We start from the raw sequence: 24,330 nt of genomic DNA on the forward strand, positions 1-24,330 counted from the left end.
AATTGAAGAAAAATTAAATAAATAACTTCCTTAGAATTTATAAGACAATTCAGAAAAAAAATTTTATATATTGAATGAAATTTTACCTTTCAATCTATTGTTAATTTTTGAAATTATACACACATTCTCACTAACTTGTCAAAACTATCATCATCTCAAGGAACATGGCAAACATACTTTGACACCACATTATTAGCTCCACATTGAGGAATTCCATAATGTGCATGATAGCAAAAATTAAAGAAATGCATTCAATTTGAAATGAAAATTAAAAGAACATTCCAGTATTCCAAATTCCTGGTGAAGACTTTTGGAATAGGTTGAAAACATTAGATTTTAGTTTTGACAGATGCTGGACTGTTCTGGCAGGTTAGTGAGAATTTGTATGGAAGTTGTTTAGTTTTGAGTGGAGTAACTGTTAATCTAATATGGCTGTGAAAGGGAAGTACAGTACATTTCCTAGATATGCACGTAAGCTTTGAAGAAGGTAACATTCTAACTAATGTCTACCACAAACCTGAATTTGAGCCAAGTTACATTCTAGCCGACTCCTGTGACCCATACTGATATAAAATTGCAGCATTCACGGCACTTATCAAGAGAGCACATACCCATTGCACCGACAGAATGGATACATGAAGTAAGATATACTGTACTAACAGCATGGGTTTCCTAAGAGTCTCATTGAGAATATTAATAATCTTGTGGCTGTAGGTTACAAACAAGATACTACAACCCAAGCAGAAGAGAAAGAGAAAAAAGATTTCTTAATAATACAGTATAATCGTATTTTAACTCCTATATGTAACTAGATAGCCAGTCTCAAGGGATGTGGCATCTCATACTAAAGAAGTTTGACCATTTTCAATTCACTTCATAATGCAAAGGACCTGTTAAATTAGGAAAGAACCCTGGAGTATATGCCATTTCCCATTCGGGATGAAGATCAGAAAGGGATCTGATGTACTGTACATCAGCTCTACCAAATGATTGTTATCCAAACATCTTAAGGAACACAAATATGACATTCAGAATAGGAAAATCACCACAGCTCTCTCAATATATGCACCGGAAGAAGGAATCATCATGCTATTTCAACAAGCGTCCCTGTTGGCTGGGACATTTTCGACCACCCATCATACAGTCCTGACCTGGCCTCCAGTGACTCACCTCTTTCCCAAGCTGAAAAAGTTTTTGAGTGACAAACAGTTTGGAATGAATGATGAAGATAAAGAAGCCATCACTAACTGGCTGAAAGAACTGGTAGTGGAAGTGTCTGACGAAGAAATCCAAAAACTAGGGTCTCATTATGACAGGGGTTTAAATCTTAATGGTGACTATAGAAAAATAATCAGTCTTGTACTAATTACTTAATAAAACTTTTTCCTATCATTGTTTTTTCTATTTTTATAGCCAAATATTCTTTATTTTTTGGATGTCCCTTATAGATGTCATTATTTCAATGTAATAAGTATTACAATAAATTTACTTTTACAAAATACCTTTTACTTAAAAGTTTTCTTTAATACAAAAGAAAGAATAAAGAGGCGACAATTTCCTTTTCCTGGCTTTTCCTATCTTTATGGACACTTGATTTAAACAGTTTCTTAATTACAGCAATCAAAGAAATCTTTACTCTTTCTATAAGTAATGTTAAAACTTCTAAATAATATGTAATCCATTCAATCAGTTGAAAATTAATATACACTGACTGCCAGTCAGCTATCTCTCTCATCAACAGCGACAAACCTCATCCCATAACCATTGCCATCAAAAAAGCCGTCCTCCACTCTAGCAACCGATACTACATCAGCTGGACCCAAGGACATCAGGGTACCATCGGCAACGAGCGAGCTGACCAGCTTGCTAAGCAGGCCGCGAATGACAACTCACTCCAACCCATTTACAGTAAACTCAGTCTGTCTACAATTAAAAACCTACTCCATAAAGACCTGATTAACTGCTGGCAAAGCTCCTGGAGCCAAAACCATAGCAATTCTACCTTCAACTTTATTCCTGACATCACTACGTACCTCAACCAGAAGATTACCATTGACCCTGACTCTATCCAACTCATCACTGGACACGGTAAATTCTCTAGTTATCTCCACAGATTCACGGGCAAACACTCCCCTCTCTGTGCCATCTGCAGGGAGGTTGATGGTCCAGACCACTACTTGTACAGATGTGTGTGTCTTGAGCGGGATAGGCTAGCCATCGAGATCACTGCCAAAGATATGAACATTCCCTGGCCCTGTCCACACTACGAACTTATTAACAATAAGGATCTCTATCCTCTTCTTCAAAAACTCGCTCACAACTATTCGAGGATTGCAACCAACACCACAAGGGACTGACTGACTGTCTTTCTAGTTGTGCTCAACCCTACAATGTATACCGTACCTTTGCACTTGTATCATATTGTATATACTATTGTATTATACCTGTTTTTATATCTTATCTTTACTTTTATTTTTGTAACCATTCTGTATTTGCTATTTTATTACTATATAATTTTGTAATCATCTCATTATATTCTGTAACCATTTAGCTTTATCCTGTAATCACTGTTCACCTATGTGAACATTGCTTATTGTATTTGTACTGTCTCCTGTAATCAACTATACTTTTGCCACCACGTGTTATATCACATTTCTGTTCCACTCCCGGCAATGCTTTGCGGTACCGGGCATGTACTATTTTGTACCTAATAAAAGATATTGAATGAATGAATTGAATTTCATAATCAATTAGAGCATAGTGTTTGCTTCAAAAATGTACACAGTTTAATCCCGTTCTACTAGCAGTTTCTAAATTGAATTCACAAATGATCATGCAACTTTGGAATTCTATTGCATGATCATTTATTTAAGTAAGGTGTATTTCATTGGGTAGTATATTCATTAAATCAAATTTATTTATTGTTATGTCTTAGTAACAATTGAAGGTAATTTGTCATTTGATTTGAAAGTTTTAATTTGAAAATGTAAAGATAGAAGACATAAATCAAATTAATAATAGAATAACAATGAGATGAATTGAATCAGTTTAAAAAGGAATTTTGGGGGATAAATTTGGTACAAAAAATTAATCATCTTTTGGGTAGAGTTAGATAACCTAAATTAATAGGACTTAACAATTGGAGGGCTTATCACACCAAGGCCGACAGAAAGAAGGACTAGATCTTTAATAAAAAAAAAGGTTAGTCTTTAATAATCATATTCAAATTTAGGTAAGTATGCATTTCGGGTACAGGACCCCTCGTCGGCTTACAAACACATGGCACAAACATAATAATTATAACACCAATAGATACCCTTTGTATTGGTTAACTATTGGGGTTATAATTATTATGTTTGTGCCATGTGTTTGTAAGCCGACGAGGGGTCCTGTACCCGAAACGCATACTTACCTAAATTTGAATATGATTATTAAAGACTAATTTTTTTTATTAAAGATCTAGCCCTTCTTTCTGTCGGCCTTGGTGTGATAAGCCCTCCAATTGTTAAGTCCTGTTTATTTAGGTTATCTAACTCTATCCAATTTATAGTCGTGGGCTAAAAGCGTTGTTTATTATTAATCATCTTTGTTGAATATTTGGTGTATTACATACAGAGCAAACATGCAGTATATGACAATAAACACAAACTATTGGTTAAAGAAGTGGACTTTTAAAAAAATTTCTTAATTTTTTTTACTAAAAATGTCAGAGAGAAATAATTTTGAAATTTATGTAACCTAAAATCAAAACAATTGGCACAATACTGCAAAAGCTTCTCTTCTAGAATCCATTCTGAACTTTTTAAATAAAAGTTCAGAATGGATTCTAGAAGAGAAACTTGAAAACAATCTGAATGTTAGGAAATAAGAGAGATTATAAAAAGTATATTAGAAGAAATAAAGATGGATATAAATAATTAGAAGAAAGATAATTCAATACAGCACAAATGATGAATACAGGAAGACTAAAGACACAGAAATGTCATACTGCAGGTGGTGATAAAATTTAATAATTATAAAAATTTAAATATACACAGTATTTAAATACTTAGGCCTATTTTCATAATATATTAATATGTAATTTTAATACAGCATTTAATTTATGAAATGTGTTTTTGAAAGCTTCAGTTGTAATCATTGGGAAGGAAAATAAATTCTTTAAACCATCAAGTTGATTACTGTCAGTATTATCTGTTTCTTAATTGCGTGTTTATTTAATATATTATGTAATATATTTAAGACATTTTTAAAAACCAATACACACAACAAATTTCTATTTTACAGAAAATATTTCATTAAAAAATAAATATATAAACTTGCAACTCTGCTTTATTTGAGCTTAAATACTTGTTTCTCCTGATGATGAGCTTAGTTACCGACAGTGAAATGACTCGGCTAAAAGTGATCTGTAGCCGTTTGCACACATTTGGATCTCAATCTATCTAAAACTGTCGACATCCCATCTATTAACTACTTTATCTCTTATTAGGAAAAACTTCAGCACGTCCCATTTTTTTTTACATATCCAATATTTACTAAGTTCCAGAAAAACTGCAATATCATTATCAAAACTGATGATAAATTTTTAAAAATTTATTAGTTATTATTTTTGATTTATAAATTGATTGCTCGCCAAAATATATTGATAAAATAAGATTCATTTATGTAACGGCCGAGTGGATAATACTATATGTAACTGTAATTTAGTTTTTATATACATATTATATATTCATTCAATGAAAGAAACTAAAATAAAGTATTTTTGATATTAAGAACTCATTTATAGTGTCTTATTTTAAATATTTGACTGTAAAAGTTGTACTAAAGAAAGATGTAGATTTGAATCCCATCTAAGATAACTGCTTTCGTTCATATTTTTCTTAGAGTTGACATATCATCACATACTTAATTTTGTGCACTGTATTCTGTTCATTAATATAGAATCTGGGTATGGATAAGATGACAAATTTAAATTTATAATTTGCAATAAAAACATTGTTTCTCTTTCTGATTCAAGATATAAAATTAATAAAGTGTATGTAAAGCTGTATTGATGAAATTAAAATTTTTGAATAATTTTGTGAGTTAAAATTCTATTTGTGTGTGATCTATTATGAATTTATCTAAATAATAACATAATATAAAAGGTTTGCTTAGTTTCTATTTAATAAAATATTTTAGTGATATTCTTTAAGTTATCTATTGAAATCATTTTTCTTCAATAATTATAAACATTTTAACTACAAATACATATTTTTGATATCCAATTTTAAACCGTTCAATGTATATTAACTGAAATATAACTTGTTGCTGTGACTATTCGGTTTTGAATGGAACATATTTATTATTAAAAATATTGACTATTCAAATACTTCGGTTATTTGGATAGCTGTCTTAGAATCTGGTTTGGTTTTAGACCGTACGAGGCAATGCAATACAAGGCCAATATGTTAAGGAGGATTCTTTCCAGGAGTACTTTCTAATAGAAACTGGTCCCTATTTAAGTGTTGGACATGAAGAAAACTTGGAACACTTTGCATGGCCAGTCTTTTGGTCGGGCATGATACTGGATTTACTACCAATGTTCAGTGTAAATTACAATTCAGGCAGATTTGCACTAGAATATCAAGTCAGTCAAAACCATTCAACCATTACTCAAAATGATTGAAGGCAAAACAGCATGTGCGAGAGTGGTGCAAAGTTTTTCAATAATGCATCTCTCTTCTGAGACGAGTCTCTCATACAAAGTTAAGTAATGGATGAGCAATTGACAAATAGACACCCACAATTGCGTAAATAATCGGGCTATATTTTGGAAAAATTAATTATGAATTACAAATAAATTTGGCACTAGAGGGAGGCATTAGGTGCCATCTCATATTAAATTTATTTTTAATGCTTAACGCCTCCCTCTAGTGCCAAATATATTTGTAATTCATAATTAATTTTTCCAAAATATAGCCTGATTATTTACGGCAGTTGTGGGTGTCTATTTGCTAAGCATCGGGTTTCGGTAGATGTTTATATTTGAGCAATTTACACAAATTGTGGCATAAGGCATAACTGTTTGATGAGTAATACATTTCACTAAATTCCTCATAAGTTTTTTTTTAATAATAAAAAGGTTTTAGCCGGGACACAAGTATAAACTTTGAAAAAATTTTCGATAATGAGCAAAGAACTAATTACCAGTGTGCAGAAAACAAAACACTATCTCTGCACAAACATTTTCTAACTCCTTCTGAGTTCTTCAGGTGCGACAATGATTACCCGATGGAATGCCCTTCGGAACAAATGTGAATTTATAAAAGTTTTTAAAAGAAATGTAATTTGAACAACCATTCAAACTATAAGTATAAATTTAAAGTCGTGCATGCGTTGCTCTGCACATAACGAACACTCGACCGACTATACTGCCTTGTCAAGTAGAGACTGCCATTTCAGAAACTCGCTGTAAATTATCTCAACTTATACGGATTAACATACGCTTTGCGTGAAATTTGAAAAAAAGGTCAATTTCTGTTGGTATCCTTGTCTACTTTGGACCTTATTTATTAATAGGACTTATTACATTGGTGTAGTTTCCATTTAGCAAAAGAGGAGATCCAAGTCAGAACAAAATATCTTTATTTTTATCTTTTATCAGTTAATAACTGATATAAAATATTTTTTATATCAATTATTACAGTGTAATAGGATTTATTAATAAACAAGGTTCAAAGTAGACAAGGATACAAACAGAAATTGATAAGAGTAAGGTCATAGAGACAAAAAGAATTGAAAGGAAGATATTATTTTCCAGGGTTACATGCAGACCATACTAACTTCTAATGCTACTAATGCCAGTAAGCCACCAATTGTTTTATTGCTTTGTAAAGGAATACTCTTCTGTCAGTCAAATTACAATGTCATTATTGTATTCGGAAGAATGTTTTCTTTAACATTTATTTAACAACAAGTTTTATTAGATCTGATTAATTTTATTTTTTAGTTACAGTTTAACCAGCTTGTCGGTAACCCCAGGATTTTTGGCATGCTGCTCTCCCCTAGTTATATGCAACATGCTGGTCAATCTGCAAAAATACAGCGTAAATAAGTATTATTATGTTTAAGGAACTCTTCCTACAATAATTTTATCTGCAAAACGGTGTAACTAGTAGCAGAAAATTTTGGGTAACTTTAAGTGGCATTTTGCATGAACAAAATAGTATCAAGTGTATTTATTGTTTGCTACACATTAGGAGAGGCTTTTTTTTTAAAGTTACATCATTCATAAAATCATTGTGCAAATAGGAGGTGAAAATATGTTGGAATTGCAGGCTCTCTTCTCATTCCTAAGTTAGTTACAATTTCAATTAGTAGATAGATAAATGTTTTTTTCAATAGGCAGTATTGTTGCACAAAACATGTCATATGCTTCAAGAGAGTTTTGAAAACACCTCAGATAATATATATCTATTGTCATTTCATACCACTCACCCTACTGACAGTATTTTATCTTACGAGTATATCCATTTACACTTTTTTTAAATACTAAGTTACAATGAAATAATAGAAATGGTATATATTGATGTGTATATGTTCACATAGATAGAAAAATAGACATAAAATGCAAAAATAAAGTCACTTGCACTTATCTGCTGTTGGCTGTCAGGTCACTTTAATCTAGAAAAGTTTCTCTTGTTTGAGGCTAATGAAAACAGCTGCTCTTCTATAGTCATTCTTCTGAATTTGTGAAACATTGTATGTGTGAACCCTAGTTTCAGCAGACTGATGAATTATGTGATGCTCTTATGATGTGTTTTAAATCACAGTTGAAACACTGAGTCAAAAATTGAGAAATTTTGAGCACCAAACTGCTTAGGGCAATACAAACAGCAGAAATCTTGACCATTAGTTGAGATTTATGCTGTTTGTATTGCCAGAGTACACCATCACATATAATATCTTACCTCTTCTGTTAACATTTTGTAAAATCTTTGCCTTTCATTTTGTTAAAACTTGTTTTTCCTGTTGTCTCATGCAAGATATTATAGTCAGTATTTATGATTCCATATTGCCAAATGCAAATGTAGAACATCTTTCATTGTTGTGATGTTCTTGCACACATCTTCAACAATTGGCTAATTTCTTTAGGATGCTGCCATTCTTTAAAAAGTGTGACTGACTAAATATCATCTTGTCTATTCTGTTCATTGTCCATGTTTCGTTGCTACAGTAACTACCAGTGGAGACAAATGAACTAGACTGAATGGTTGTGGTGTGAAATCCACGTTTAAGAGTACAGAAGGTTGTAACATTTGTAACGTTAATGCAGTGCACTGAAATTACAATAAAAGAGTATTATATATTCAAATAACATCATTGACTTTTAGTTTTATCATATAGCTTTGAAATTTTATAGAGTAGCTATATAGAACTATCAAAATCTTAATGTTGTTGATATCTAGGTTCAGTGGCATAAGTATACATGAATGGGCCCTTGTGCAATATTTCCAAAACATCCCCCATTAGATTTCTTTGATTCGTGTTTTACGTTGTTATTATCCCCCATTAGACTTTATGTAATTTTTTCACAATACAGCATAATATACATAAAATTATATAAAGTGATTACTATTTTGTAAATGAATAAATTACGTAAATACATTATTATACTGTAGGCCTACTTTTTGATTCATGCTCATCATCTAAAATATTTTTGGACGTAATTGCAGAAAATTTATCTATTGCTTTGACAAGTCTAATTTCCCCACTTCTAAAATTTTGATAGAAAGTAACGCTAAACCACTTAGTCTCTCATTGTCCATTGTACTCCTCGAATACTTTTTTATAATTTTGGCTATTACAGCTAGCGTGAGAGTCTGGGGGGCCTTCATGCAGTTGCACAAGTTGCATAAATGGTAGTTATGCCACTGTCTAAGTTTCTAGAATATTGAAATGCATTGACTAATTGGCTATGTTGGTTCCTAAAATCTTTTAGATGATTAAATATCAAATTTAAAGGTTTTGTTATAAATAAATAACAGTTTCAATTGAAAAAGTTTTATGGAAAATCATATTTGGCTAATCTCAGAGAAATGCTTACATAAATAAATGAAATAACCAAAGCATGAAATTTTTCATTACAATTTATGTTTAAAAATGCAAATATAGGTTAATTTAAGTTACTGCAGTGTTTGAAAAATAAACTCGGAGACACAGACTAAAACCTTTCACAGTTTGCCGGGCGGAGGGGTGAAACGCGACACATATGTTGTTTATTTTACGGGCAACACCGTTCTGGCAGTGTGGTGGGGATGACTTTTAGTTCTCAACCTGATGAAGGCCTTGGTGGAGGCCGAAAACGTTAGTTGGTTCTCTATCGTATACAACACTGTGAAAGGTTTTAGTCTGTGTCTCTGTGTTACGCACTACAGTGTTATTAGAAGAAGTTGTTTTTTGTGTTGAAAAATAAACTATTTTTAAAATATTAACATAGACTATCACAATAGCCTCTTCACGTGTCCTTTTTCACACTAGGAACTCATCTAATATATACTGAGATCTGACTTTATTAGATGCTAACAATCTCAGTAAATTATGTAAAAGACAAAAATTATCCACTGGTGATTGGATAATAATAGCGAGGTTGAGGCTGAAGTTTTAAATACGAAAACGTATATGTCGGACGTTCAGCGTCGCTTTCCTGTAAGCCTAGAAGTTTGACAATGGTGTTTGGAAAGTCAGTGGAATCATGCTCGACATTCCAAATGCCATTGTCAAACTTCTAGTCTTACAGGAAAGCGGAGCCGAACGTCCGACGTACACGTTTTCATGTTTAAAACTTCAGCCTCAACCTCGCTATTGTTATTGCATTTAAAAAAATCTATGCTTAAGTGTTCTGGATTTTTTAAATGTAATATAACTATTATGCTTTCAAAGAAAATGTTATTTGTATACTTGACTGATATAAAAATAATGTTTTCGGTAAAGAAAAAATATAACTGTGTTTACTTGATCTCCAAAAATTATATTTCAACATTTGATTTCATAATATGAACATGGAAAAAACTTCTACAAAGTTTTTGTTTTGAGGAATATAAATATTTTTACATATACAGTAGACTCCCCTATAACACAGGTTCATATAACACAGATTTGTATAACACGGTGAAAAAATTGCGATCATGTTCATATAACACGCTAAAAAAGACTCGTATAACATGGTAAAACGTCATCGCCGACTTGTGTCGCGACAGGATTGGTCAAATTTGGACCAATAGCCGATATTGTACAAACCGTTGAGTTTAAACAAGCACTGGACCTACTAAAAAACATTTATTATTCAACAGCCATAAAAAATATATTTTTGTTAATGATGTCTCCAAAGTTAAGTTATTTTTCTGCGAAAAATTTGCTGATCAGGAAACACCCGCCTGCCGTTCGACGAGCCGCTCCGCTACGGAAACAAGCTTAAGCAATGGCGGCGTCGAACGGTGCACACTCAGTAAGTAATCCTACAATTTTTTGTTTATAGCATAATTTATATGGATTATTCCCAAAAAATTATATGTGATTTGGAAAGGTTGAGTCAAATTAGTCTAGAATTGATTAATTTCATGGAAGAAAACCTTTCAAACAGCCGTAGCCCCTAACTGCACTTGTGCCAGGCTGTGATTGGCTCATGTATTTAAGTGACTCGTACAACACAGATTTGTGTAACACAGAACATATCTATAGTGTTATAGGGGGGTCTACTGTATTGAGAAGCTACAGATTGAAATTGTGAAAAGGATTACTTTTTATATATAAATTGTTAAAAGAATTGACAGATAATGGGATAAAGACTAACTTTATTCATTTTTTTTATTACTATATGTGTGTGAAAAATTTTGATTCGTAGAAGAAATTTGTTTTTGGCTAAAAGGTAGCAATATGTTTTCAATGAATATGCTTGTTTTCTTTCAACCTCCAATGTACAGTACCTTTGCAAATGAAATATTATATTCACTTGTATTTGAAGCATATGGAGATTGATATTTTGATACGTCCAAAACCTGGAGCATCTGGAAGATTGAATTACTGATACTATCAGTTGTGAAGTTGTTGACCCTGTACATTGTGTCAAGTACAAACGCAAGGTGCGTTTTTTTATGCAGCGTGTGAGAAGCGCTTTACAGCTAATCCTCTGAAACTCATTTCTAAATGGCCAATGCTGCTGGTGACGTCATTTCGCTACACTTTCGCTGCATAAAAATAGATGCGCCCAAACATTCTTTGAAAGTATTTGCTGTAAATTGTTTGAAAATAAATATCTTCTATGAATTTTCAAACATTCAAACACTTCAATTTGTCTCAATAATTTGAAAAAAGGTTGTTGACCATCATTTCAATAATGTTTGTGTCAATTAAATCTCGTAGAAATTGAATAAACCTTCTGAAGTATAATAATGTGTAAAGTAATTTAAAGTATGCAAATCTAAAGTAAATTATATTTTCTGGTGCTTTGTAAAAATTATAGAAATTGTAATAAGTTAGTTATGTTTAGAGATGATATTTCAAAATTGATTACTGTCATTAGTCTCTCTCATGCTTTTATAAAAAAAAGTCTCTCTGTTCTAAATAAAACAAAACAATTTCCAACACAAATTTATCAGAAAGCAAACATTTTTAACTGTGTTAAATGGGCATCTTCAGGATACGACGTCCTTAGATTTATTATTTTTGAGGGCACGATGTCGTTAGATATCATCCATTTCTTAGACTTCTGCATGGATTTCCAGAAAGTAGAGTTGGTGAAATCCATCTAATGACATTGCCACCCTCAAAGCTGATAAATGTAAGGACATTTTAGTATTGTAATACCCTGAAGAAGCCCATTTAACACAGTCAAAAACATTTGCTTTCGGATAAATATATTTATTTATAACATACACATATATATACATTTTAAGTATTATATAATATATATATATAACACTTAAAATGGTTATGATGGGGGGAAATAGAAACTGTGCCACTGGGAATTGACGAATTGTCATATGAAATTCTTGAACAAGTAAGCTAAGTCCGTGAATTAAGCGAGAGGGGACAAGGCCACTAGTTTTTAATATATAATTATTTATTTCTTTTAAACAATTTAAAATCAGTAATTTAGATTATTTCTGAATTAGTTATTTTGTTAAATATCATATAAATTAACATTTGTTGTTGTCCATATTTATAGTTTGGTCAGATATGAACTGACGTAGACATTGTTTTGATTTGAATATTTCAGAAAGAACTGTAATGTTATGGAACACAAAAACATTGAGTCAGAAGTAAGTGAAAATTTATTTTGAAATGATAAGTTAAAAGCCGATATATAAATAATTAATGACTTATTTTTCAGAAATAATGTGAAAAACCAAAAAGATATTAAGTAAGTATATTATGTAATTTCTATAATAATAAATTTGAACCATTTACGTATTAAGAAAAATAACTTATATTATTAATTTTTATAATTTCAGCATACACGCAAAATTGAGTTCTTAAGATAAATGTATTTGTTATATAAAGATTTAGTTGATTATTTTTCTAACGTTTTCTATTATTGTCGACAAATTAATTTTTATACGGACTTCTTAATCTTTATCAATTATCCACATCTCGTTAAACCAGTTAAAATTTTTATAACTGATATTTATGGCATATTACAGACATGGGCAAATGCGTCTCTTTTTGAGTTATGTGCGGCTCTTGCTAAAAGTGTTAATTTCTGTTTTTTATTATTATTTTTACAATTTTATTTTTATAATTTTGTGAAAATATGTTTATTAAAAAAATTCAATATTTGTTTTATATTATATTTATATTATATAATAAAATCGTGCGCCTTACCATACTATCCGCCACGACAGTACAGAACTGCGGCTCCCGTGCATTTTGCAAAACCTACATTTCGGCTCCCTCTGAACTCTTGATTACCCACCCCTGGCATATTATATAGCCATTGTTAGATTTTAGAATTTAAAATTTAAATTGAATAAAATAAAATTTATTAGATTTTTAAGTCTATTTAGTATTCTAGAACTTCGTAATGACTGAAACTATCCAAACAACTTAGTTATTAAAACCTTTAATTAATTAAAGGTTAATGCAATTATTATTTGTTGGAAAAATCAGTAGAAAATTATAATTAACATATTTATTGTTTATTCATTTTTTTTTTTAATTGGAAAATTTACATTTTGATTACAAAGCTATTGTTTTCAGACAGGAAAATTTTAGCTTAGAATTTGTCTTTTCCTCTTTTCAAAATACTACAGTATGGTTTTGTTTTATGTGGGGATTGCATGTCACGGACCACAAAATTCTACATAAATCAATGTTCCACTTGAAGTAGCTCCAGGTGACTACCTAGACCAGTGCTTCTCCAAGTGTGGTCTGTGGACTATAAGTGGTTTGCAAACTTGTGCCAGGTAGTCTACAGACTGGCTTTGTTATTTTTCTAAGATGCGGTTATGTTGTTTAGTCAGAGGAAAGAACATTTTCATGCATCACACATCTTTCGTGTTTAGTTATCAGAAAAAAAAAAAACAAAATATTTTGACACACTATCTATCTTTTCTTTTCTTTCGAAGACACAATGTAGTGACGTAAACTTAAACACTGGGCGAAGTGTGAAACACTTCGCCCAGTGTTTAAGTTTACGTCACTACATTGTGTCTTCGAAAGAAAAGAAAAGAAACGAAAATACAAAACACGGTTTCCTCAAGATAGAGATAACACTATCTATCGTTATCTAAGGTAATATTTACAGAAAGTGGTCTGCATTTCATCCTGACGTGGTTTAAGTGATCAGTGGATTGCTAACTTTGATAACCACAAACCTAGAAACTTATGCAACCATTTAAAATTAATAGAAAAACATTTAAAATGTTTTACTGTAATGAATAGATATTCTAGTTTGATGTTTTTGAATTTACGGAGCAAAATTTTATTATGCTGTATCAATTATAATAATCGGGCCTAACAGTTATTTTTTAGCTGGGCCGGCTTAGAATATTGAGATATTTATTCGAAGATAAATAATTTGAGTCATCAATATAAATCCGCAAATATATTTCTATTCAGACAAAACTTTTTTGTTTTACGTGTTTGCTGGATTACAGATTTGTTTCTGGTCAACATCAAAAAAACATCAATCTGGAATTGCAGGAATCGCTATTTTATTTAGTTTACCACTGAAATATTTACATTGCACAGTCAGAAACACATCTTTCTGATACTTAGAAAACAGTTTTGGTACGTAGTATCTATTTGATTGACTTAAGTTATCTGTGGACACGTCATATACAAATATGGTAAAATGGTTTTATATGATTCCATGGACAGATATATTAATATGAATAGAAAGATTTGGAGGGTCATTTTCTGATCACAGTGTGTATTATTTATTATTACCTAGCATGTAAAAAAAATCTTTCAACAATAATTTACACATACAGACATGCATATACACCATTGATAAGAAAAATAAATTTTTTTAGAGCATTATAGGAGAGAGGAATTTCAAAAAAAAAATGTATAGACAGTTCTCTAATAACTATTAAAAAACTAAAAAATTTAAAATATTTAATGAGGAGATTAACCCATTTAATACCAAAGTTGCAATAGCACATCTCGTTTTCTACATAATTAAATATTTTTTCTTATTGTTTTGATTAGTTTTCTACTCTTCTTTTAAGTTCAATTAATTTGAAACTTGTGAAAAAAAAAAGATTTATTTTCATTAATTTAGTGTTTTTTTACACACGTAATAAATTTGTGATTTTGTTTGTTTTGCAACGTAGTTTCAAAAATTACACAGTTACGGTTAGCGTGTCATTGAGTGACGATATTACAGTGTTTTATAAAGATAAAAAGTTGTTCTAATCTGGCATTCTGCAAACAAAGCATGTTACATAAATTGTGGTATGCCTTTGTCAAAAAAGTGGTGTTATGAAAAAACAACTTTGGTGTGAAAAGGTATGTGAAAGTTGATATTATCAAAATATTGAGTCTTTAGAATGCATTCAAATCACTGTTGCACTGTACAAGAGACCCTAGCATTGATTAATGAACAAAGCCTAAAAAGTGATGATGAGTAGATGTCGATGTTTTATCACCTATCAACATTGACACATTGACAGATGAGGAAAGCTTGTGGTTGAAAATTGGCTTCCAAAGAACTTTGAAATCTATTTTGACAGCTTTTTTAATTCATACAGCCTAATAGTGTTGCTTGAAGGAGAGAGGCTTCCTTGCAACAGGCTCCATCCGTGAGAACCGACAGTGCAAATGTCTGTTGTCAGACTGGAAAGTCCTCAAAAAAAGGAAAGAGGAGTACATGAATTGAGATCCACAAGACCAGTGAAATCCTGTGCATAGACTGGAAAGATAACAAAACTGTTATTCTTACATCCAACTTTGAAGAATGCCAACCCATCTCAGTTGCAAAGATGAGTGGTACGTGCAACCATATCTGATTTCTAAATATAATTTGGAAATGGGAAGCGTGAATCTACTGGACTGCTTGCTCTTGAACTGTAGGCTTCATGTAAGATAGAAGAAATGGTAATGGTCTCTATTTGCTAAGTTTATCAATGTGTACATTAACACAAGCACCAAATAATTCAAGACAACACCAATACCCATTATGATCCCTTCAGTTCAGAAGAAAATTGATGATAACTCCACAACCAGAAAAATGAGATAGATGATGAAGCTCCAGTTTCCACACTTCAAATTCAGAGAAGACAATCTTTAAGTAACAATTTTGACAGAAGAAACATTAATTTCGGACACTTTGTGGTGAATGATTCACAAGGTAAATGTGTCTATTGTAGGTACTGTAAGAGTCAAATTTCTACTGCTACGTCCAGTGTGGTGTTGGATTACATCCCAAATGTTTTAATACAATTCAATATTTGTAGATAAAAAATATTTGTAAATGATTAGTATAAATATTTCCTTGAAAATAATTTGTGTGTGTGTTTAAAAACTTTTTATTTATTCAAGATCAGTCAGAATTAATATCGAATATGATCACGCAACTCAAGTAAAGTGGAGTCCTGACGGAAAAGCTTTTATTATATGTCAAGCCAATGGAAATGCCATTCAAGTCTATCGCCTCAGTAAGAGAGACGACGGAATGTTAGGCAATGCCGAACCCATCATTATATTTCCAAAAAAACACAAATTGGACATTATTAACATTGGAATTGCCTGCACTGGCCAGTATATCATGAGCTGTTCCAAAGATACTACCATCATAATATGGGATTTAAAAGGTGAATTTTATGTTAAAAATAATAATAATTCTTTACAGAACATCTTGTTTCATTTAAAAAAAGAATTCGTGACTATTTTGAAATATCTGTACTGTTAAATAAACAAAATATTCACTCCATCTTTTGCTGTCTAATTATATGACAAACTTTTCCATTATAATTATTAAATCAGTTTGTTTATTAATTATTGAAATATATTTATTTTATCATATAGGAGAGATTTTAGCTACAATTGATACCCTTCACATAAATAACTATTATGCTTGTGTCTCATATTGTGGAAGATTTGTGGCTTCATCAGGTAAGAAAAAGGTATCTTCTTACATTATTTTAATTTTGATTGTTAGATTTCTTTAACATACAGTTTAACTCATTGGCATTTTTAAATGAGAGCTCATTATAATTGATGATAATATGTATAAGTTAAATAATAATCTCTGAAAATTTAGAAAATTATTTTAAAATTATCGGTTCTTCCCAAGTATTGAGCTATGTCATCCTGTGTAATATTGTGTTTAGAATCTAAAAAAGTTTTAGTTATTTGCATTAAAAACATATGTAATATCAAAATAATAATAATACAGTAGAGCGTCGTTTATTCGAAAGCCGGTCGGACTGTGTCGTGCCGAATCGAACGTTTTTGATACTAGATTAACTTCTAAAGTATAATTTTTTTGTTTTTATATTTTTAAATATATTTATTTTGTTTGTACAAAATAAAGAAATAATTTTTAACGATACAATAGCTGCGATTATTATTATAAAAATTTTCGTTAGGCCTAAAATCGACAAAAATTCAACACGAAGCGACACGCGACGGAGGAAAATTTCAACATGGAATAGGTTAATATATTTTTACGTACATAATCGGTTATCCGAACAATCCCAGTCCCCAATTGATTTGGATAAACAACGCTCTATTGTAATTATATCTCTACTGTAAGAAATGGAGATTTTCCAAGTCTTTATTGCTTTTATTCAAATTATGATTTTATTAGGACCAGTCAAATAAATTTATTTGTACTTGTATCACTTTAATCTTTTCACATTATTCACAAAAAAGTGTGCCACTTAAAACAATATACAGTAAAATCTGTGTAAACTGGAATCATACGATACCAAATTTTTTTCTGTTTTGGCAGGTTTCCATTTTAAATATGTCTTAGTATTTTTTTCTTTTATCGTTAAATTATATCAGGTAAATGTCATATAGTTAACATTCAATTTATTTTGATAATATCGCTTTTGTATACGTAAATAATTTCTATTACTAGGTTTAATCGAAACTGATTCCAAATAAAGATGGGCATAGCCTATTCAAATGCAAAAATTGAGAACTATTTCATTTTAAAAAGTTATTATTATTCCTGAAAACTTATGATATGTATTTGAATACTTTTTGGATGTGGTCTTTACGAGCTCAGATGACAGTGAACAAGCCAATCTGAATACAGTAAACTAGTGTCTTGTTAAGCTGTCAGAAATTCAATTGCTCTGCAGCAGCAATACAGTAACCAAGTTATTCTGTGATCCATAAAATTTAGATAATAAAATTTATCATAAATAAATCTTTTTATGTAATGCTGACAGACAGTGGTGTATATTATCTTTTTCTATTCTTTGATCTAACTTCTCAAGGAATTTTAATGCTCTAATTAATTGGTGATTTGCTTTATGTCCTTATGTTACAATATGAATCTATGAGATCTAAGTTTTAACTCTATGGTGGACTTATCACACACTATTGACGATCTCGGTGTAATCGTACAGAAGTGGGTAGACACGGGTTTACTACGACGACGGTATGCATTTCAGACAGGTCGTCTGTCCCTCTTCAGTCGTGTTTGTTACAATTTGGTGGGTACAGGCATTTAAATAGTACCTTTTAAATGCCTGCGAATTCATTAATAAATAATTTAATTTTTTTCGCAATATTCTTAACAGTATTGTAAGATGCCAAACACTTGGTCTTTCAGTTCCAAATCAACTTTTTCTAACTTTCATCGAACTGTGTCTAAAAGAAGTAACTTTGAATTAAGTAGGATGTTTGACATCTAAAAGTTCACAGTAATGAATATCTTCATTACTAGGATAAATTTTATGGCTGTATAATGGAGAGAGAGAGAAATATTTGGTCAGAAAGAAGACTGATAGACTTTTATAAGCCATCAAATTTTAAAAAACAGCTTCTTTCTACAAGTCTACTTTCCGATTTCATTATTGACTCTTTAGAATGCAAAATTAATAAACAAAAGAATCCAGTAGCCCGGCAAGCAACCTGGTCAACTTACAAAAATGACAACACAGTTAAATGTGTTATTGATTGTATACCAGCTAGTTGGGCTGCAATTTGAAAAAATTGTACACCTATAAATTCCCACTGTTTCCGTCCGTGTGTCAGAACAGAATTAGGTGAAATTCGAGATCAGTTATGGAAAGTTTTGAGGCAGGAGGCCTCAATTAACTGTGTACAAACTTCTGGTTTGCATCATTTTTATCTCTTAGATATTTTTCACAGATAATTTAGAAAGAATTAATATTAATTAAAAGTTCGGTATTTTGATGACAATGATATTTTATAATAAAATTGAAAATTTTCATTTCTACTTCTGTTTCTTTATAGATTAAAACATATATTTTTTCCTACATTTATTTATGATCTATCTGAATTTATTCATAAAAATATTTAAGTATAAAAAGATTGTATCAAGTCAGATTTCAGAAGAAGAAAAATCTTTATAACGAAAACTTTTTCGTATTTACGTGTAGGCTTTACTCCTGACGTTAAAGTTTGGGATGTATGTTTTAACAAATCCGGAGAATTTCAAGAGGTGAGACGAGCATTTGAATTAAAAGGACATTCTTCTGGGGTCTACTGTTTTTCATTTTCCAATGATTCAACAAGGTAAATTAAATTAATAAAAAAAATTTATGTTGTAAGGTCCTAAATCTCAATCTTAACTAATTTTAGATAGATAAAGTTTCAAAATTTGACGAGAGGAACTTGCTAACAATGAAATTTAATGTTTACAAAAATTACAGTAGTTAACAGAAATTTTCTAAATATAAACTAAGTTTTAATTAACACTAACATGTTAAATGATACAACAATAAATGCAAGAAAAATTGCTTAGTTCTAAAGAAAATTTTTATTTTAAGCAACAATAGCAAAAGAATTCAACTTTTATATGACCAAAAAACATAGCTTCTTCTAACTTAGATAAAGCTTACAAATTGCAACTTTTTGTAAACGGTCACGTACTTGTTACACTTACAAGGAAACTGTCGGAGTGTCTTTTAATAAATATTAATAAAATTTAGTTAATAATTATGTTAAAAGTATACAAACTCTAAATTAAATTTGTAATATTCACTAAAGATGTTAATCAGGGTTAATAGCAATCAAATGTCATACTATTTTATATTAGTTTAACACAAATATGCAAATTTTTAGTAGTGAAAAGGTGGCGGAGGAAGACAACAATATTACATTTACAGAGTAGAATAGGAAATAAACTCAAATGTTATATGTTATATGAAAGATTAGATTGTGGCGGTTGGCAACATGGCATTTGACCACCGTCCTTAACCTACTTGATGTCAGACCGTGGCTAACTCCACTTTTTGAGTGGACGTGCTTCTGTCCAGTCACTCACCTTACCGTGTGCTCTGCCACTGTTTCCACGGTCAATGTAATTGTAACTCTTGTTACATTGACCATAAATTGTAACTAACAGTTTGGCTGCTTGATCAGTGTGGAGAGACCAGGTTTTGAAATGGTCGGCGTCGCTGGAATCATCTAGTCCAGATTACTACGTCGTAGAGGTCACGTCTGGCTTACCAGTGAGGAGGCCACCACTAAGGCGTACCTCTTGAGAAGGAAATTGGTTATGTTGATCAGTCCGATTACATCGACGAATAGTGTCATCGTCATGTCGAATGAACAGACGATAGAGTCCAATGGTTGTTGTCACGAGTTTATTTTACAGAACTATATACAAGAGTTACAATTACATCGACCATGGAAACAGTGGTCGGAGCGCGCAGTGAGGTGATGAGACCACTCGATAGAAAAACGTCGGCAGGCCACATTTGACAAGCAGTTTGCCAAGATTTGTCTCCACCCCCTTGCTAGCAAGCAATAATTCTTAGAAGAGTAGGTGAAATGATCATTGGTTCTTTAAAACTATGCAAAGCTGATATCAAAAGCCACAATAATGATATTGTGGCTTGTGATATCAGCTTTGCATAGTTTTAAAGAACCGATGATCATTGAGCAAAAATAGTCACGTAACTACAGCAGCTTGTCTGACATATTAAAAGCTCTAGAATCTAATGGTTTGCTTTTAACTTTGTTAACTTATGAATATGTTTAAATAATACATGAATAAATGCTATATGTGTTTGTCTATTATTTAAAAAGTTCAAACATAATAATAATGTGTGATTACAACAATATTTATCCATAACATTTTTAATAAGTTTTAATTCGTTGTTGAAATTATCCAAATGGCAATATTGACGGTGACTTAAAACTATTTTAACACTTGGCATTAGGCAACGGTCAATTTTGAGGTTTTGATTCATAATACTGTTTTTTTGTTAGCTCACATCTTATATATTTATTTGCCATACATCTGATGATAATTAATGAAAGATTAGGCTTGGCAGTTGTTATTTTTATATTTAGTACTTTGAAGACTACAAGTTGGATGTTTGTAGTTCTAAAAAAACACAAAATTGATAATTCTTTGATTTATAAAATAATGAACTGTTGTGTTTCATAAAATTTTCTTTTTTAAATGTTTAAAAATAAGTATTGATACCAGTAAAAATTTATTATTTCTAGAATGGCTTCCGTATCCAAAGATGGTACATGGAAGATTTGGGACACAAACAGTAAGTTGAACATTGTCTTTTGGAGACTTGTATTATACACGATTGCATTCATTAATTCTTTATGCATATGTTGTAAATGTGGTTGGCTTTGCAAAAACATATTTATGTTAATTTTTTAAAAAGAAATGCTTTCATATTTGATGTCATTGCGTTAACACAAGTTTCAAAGCAATAGCGAGGTTGAAGGCCGAAGTTTTAAAAGTGAAGACGTGTACGTCGGACATTCGGCGCCGCTTTCCCGTAAGCCTAGAAGTTTGACGGTGGTGTTTGGAAAGTCGGTGGAATCGCGCTCGACATCCCAAATGCCATTGTCAAACTTCTAGGCTTCCGGGAAAGCGGTGCCAAATGTCCGACGTACACATTTTCACGTTTAAAACTTCGGCCTCAACCTCGCTAATTTTTGTTATTGTGATTATGGTTAGAACAAAAAAGGGGCAGCTTATAATTTTTTCAGCTGTTTTTTTCTTAAATTTTAAAACCATAAACTTACATATTTAATATTTTCTTCAATAATCATAATAAACAAATGAATCTAGTTTTAGATTTATTCTTGTCATAAAATATTTGTTTGTATTGCTATATTGTCTTACCTCTGTGTTAGATCTCATGCTTTCATTTGCAATATTTCTATCTTTTATATGTGAAACAACAAAAATTATTCTGAACAGTTATGGGACCTGTCCAAACTATTTGCATTAGATATTTAATAAAAAGAAAGTATGCGTGTCTCGAAGTGTTGTACGGTATTTCTTTATTTTAATACCATATCTACAATTGTACAAAACTATTTTTAATTCCCTCAATTAGATAATCATGACTTACTTCACACTTCATTTTAACTCTTCAGTTAATTACTCCACACACAAGACACAAACAAAGTATAGTAATACAATAGTTTATTAAAAGCTTACATAATTTGTTGTTCTGATTTGTACATTACATTTTTAAATGCTGTGGTTGAATACAAATTATCTGCAGTTTAAAGCAGAGAAAAATTCTGCATTGTATCTTTCACATTCCTTCCAAATTGCTGAAATGTAATCAATCAGATGTTCCATGTCATTGATCTCCCCACACTTTCCAAATGTTCTCAATTGACCTCTGGTTCAAATTTGTTGTACAAATTGGCAAATTTGAATAGACCGTGCAATACAACATAGAATTAAGTTTACTGTCGACAAAGCTGTTACGACACGGGAAAGTATTGGAATCGCATCAAATTTGATCCTGCAGGTTTTTTTTGCAAATCTTGACGTTTTGAGTTTCCCCGAACCCAAAAAGGTCAAAAATAGGAAAAAACTGTGTGTATGTGACATCTATTTCATTTAATATTTCAGGATGAGGTGAAGATTAAGAAACAAAAATTGGCATAGTAACTTGTATATAAGGGATGTAGATGCTATTAAATTTTAGTGGTTAAAGCTCGGGGTGGGGAGATAGAGGGGGTTGTGTCGCACTCGAATGGGATCGGACTTAATGAAAATTTTAATCGTTACTGGCATTTACAATATTTTAAAAAAATTTGTCTCTATCCTCAAAATTAATAATAATAATAAATAAAATCTGATAACAGCCAACAAAGTTACACAATTTTTGATGATTTTAGCCGTTTAAAAAGAAGAAGATTCTGTAGTCATCCGGACTCTGTCGTCTGCTTTCCACTGAACTGGATAGTAGAAACGTTCATTTTTAAAGCATCTTGTTAGAAAAAATGAGAAAGTAGTTTAATTTTTTCTCCAGTAACACTGATGCAGAGAAGAAATGTAGGTTTCTCTTTTGACATTTTCCTCCAGCACATTTCCGTGTAGGTTTTGTTTTGGGAGAGCTCGAAAAATGGTCCCATTTCATCTAGGAACCACAAAAAATTTAGTGCAGTCTCTATGTAGTTTGGGAATGGAAAGAAAAGTTTCCCAGTCTGTGAATAGTCTGATTTGCTACAAATTATTTTAAATTTAATGTTGTTTTGTTGTTTAAATCAAGTAACCACAGAGCTTTGAATGAAGAAATGCCCCCCCTTTTTTAAATTCTAAAGCAACTTCTTTCAAGATAGGTCCTGTCATGGAATATTTCGGGATCCTACCGTTAGAAGTAAGTTCTAAAACATAGTTGTCCAATTCTTTATTTCCATTATTTTTGGTTTTTAATTGGCAATAGGACAACAAATTGTCATTATTGTAAGCTTCAAAATTTTCTCCTCCTCTATGCTGAAGACAATACACCAAACTACTCCAAACTCTATCTGGACATTCTGTCTCAGACACATCAAGCAATTTCTCTTTGGCCACATTTCGATTTTAATTTATCTTTAGAGTTAAACTCTGCAAGATTCTGAAAAATGTGCGTGCTGATGTGCTGTTATCACATACAGTATCTAGTCGACCAAAACTTTCCCGATCTCTGGATCCTACCACAAATTATTGTAAATAGGGGTAGTAAAACGTAGAGTTTAAAATGGTTACAAATTACCGTAACAGCAAAGCCCAAGGTTTTCGGTAACCGTAATGCACGCAGTTAGGATAGTTGCTTTGGTTATCGAGAAAAATGTCTGTACTTGATTTGAACGGCATTTTGCATCACGTGTGAAATAACTGCAAAAACAAAAATTACAATTACTCAGACATCTACTGGTTCCGTCGGATATATTTATTGGAAAAATTAAATGTTTTTGATCACCTCCAGAGACCTTTTATGGAAATGTATAATAACCTGATGATCAAATATGATTAATTGAACAAATTTTTAAAAGAGGAATGTTCTGTATGAAATGTGACAATATTCAAATTAAAAAAAATTAACATACATAATGACAAAATATGACACAATAAAAATTTTTAAACAGTGTACACAACTCATAATACAGCTGGAGATAGACTAGAAAAAATTTACACGTTGTAACATACATATTAATAACTAGAGATTATGGGTGACAAAATTTACAATTGCTACAGTGAAAGGTAACATATCATTACTTGCCACACTTGTGATAAGTTAATTTGTTTTTATTGTTAATGCAACATTCCTTGAGTATTGCTTTATAAATTTTGATGGCTTCTGTTATTCTTAGCTGTTGTGTATTAAAGGTAACTTGAAGTTTTGCATCGCCCAACACAGATACCCTGGGCTCACTTGCTAA

General features: G+C 31.3%; 1 protein-coding gene across 1 annotated transcript in view; it reads left to right on the forward strand.

Moving 5' to 3' along the window:
- LOC136980003 (transducin beta-like protein 2) overlaps positions 1-24,330 on the forward strand; it is a 40,901-nt gene that overhangs the window by 15,316 nt on the left and 1,255 nt on the right. Inside the window, exons 3-8 of the mRNA XM_067276024.1 lie at positions 12,260-12,302; positions 12,374-12,403; positions 16,027-16,298; positions 16,513-16,599; positions 19,068-19,203; positions 21,148-21,197. Coding sequence (XP_067132125.1) covers positions 12,260-12,302; positions 12,374-12,403; positions 16,027-16,298; positions 16,513-16,599; positions 19,068-19,203; positions 21,148-21,197 — 618 coding nt within the window. The remainder of the gene's footprint in view (positions 1-12,259; positions 12,303-12,373; positions 12,404-16,026; positions 16,299-16,512; positions 16,600-19,067; positions 19,204-21,147; positions 21,198-24,330) is intronic.

The sequence above is a fragment of the Centruroides vittatus genome, unplaced genomic scaffold (assembly GCF_030686945.1).
Source record: "Centruroides vittatus isolate TY-2023 unplaced genomic scaffold, ASM3068694v2 contig_658, whole genome shotgun sequence".
Taxonomy (NCBI): Eukaryota; Metazoa; Arthropoda; class Arachnida; order Scorpiones; family Buthidae; genus Centruroides; species Centruroides vittatus.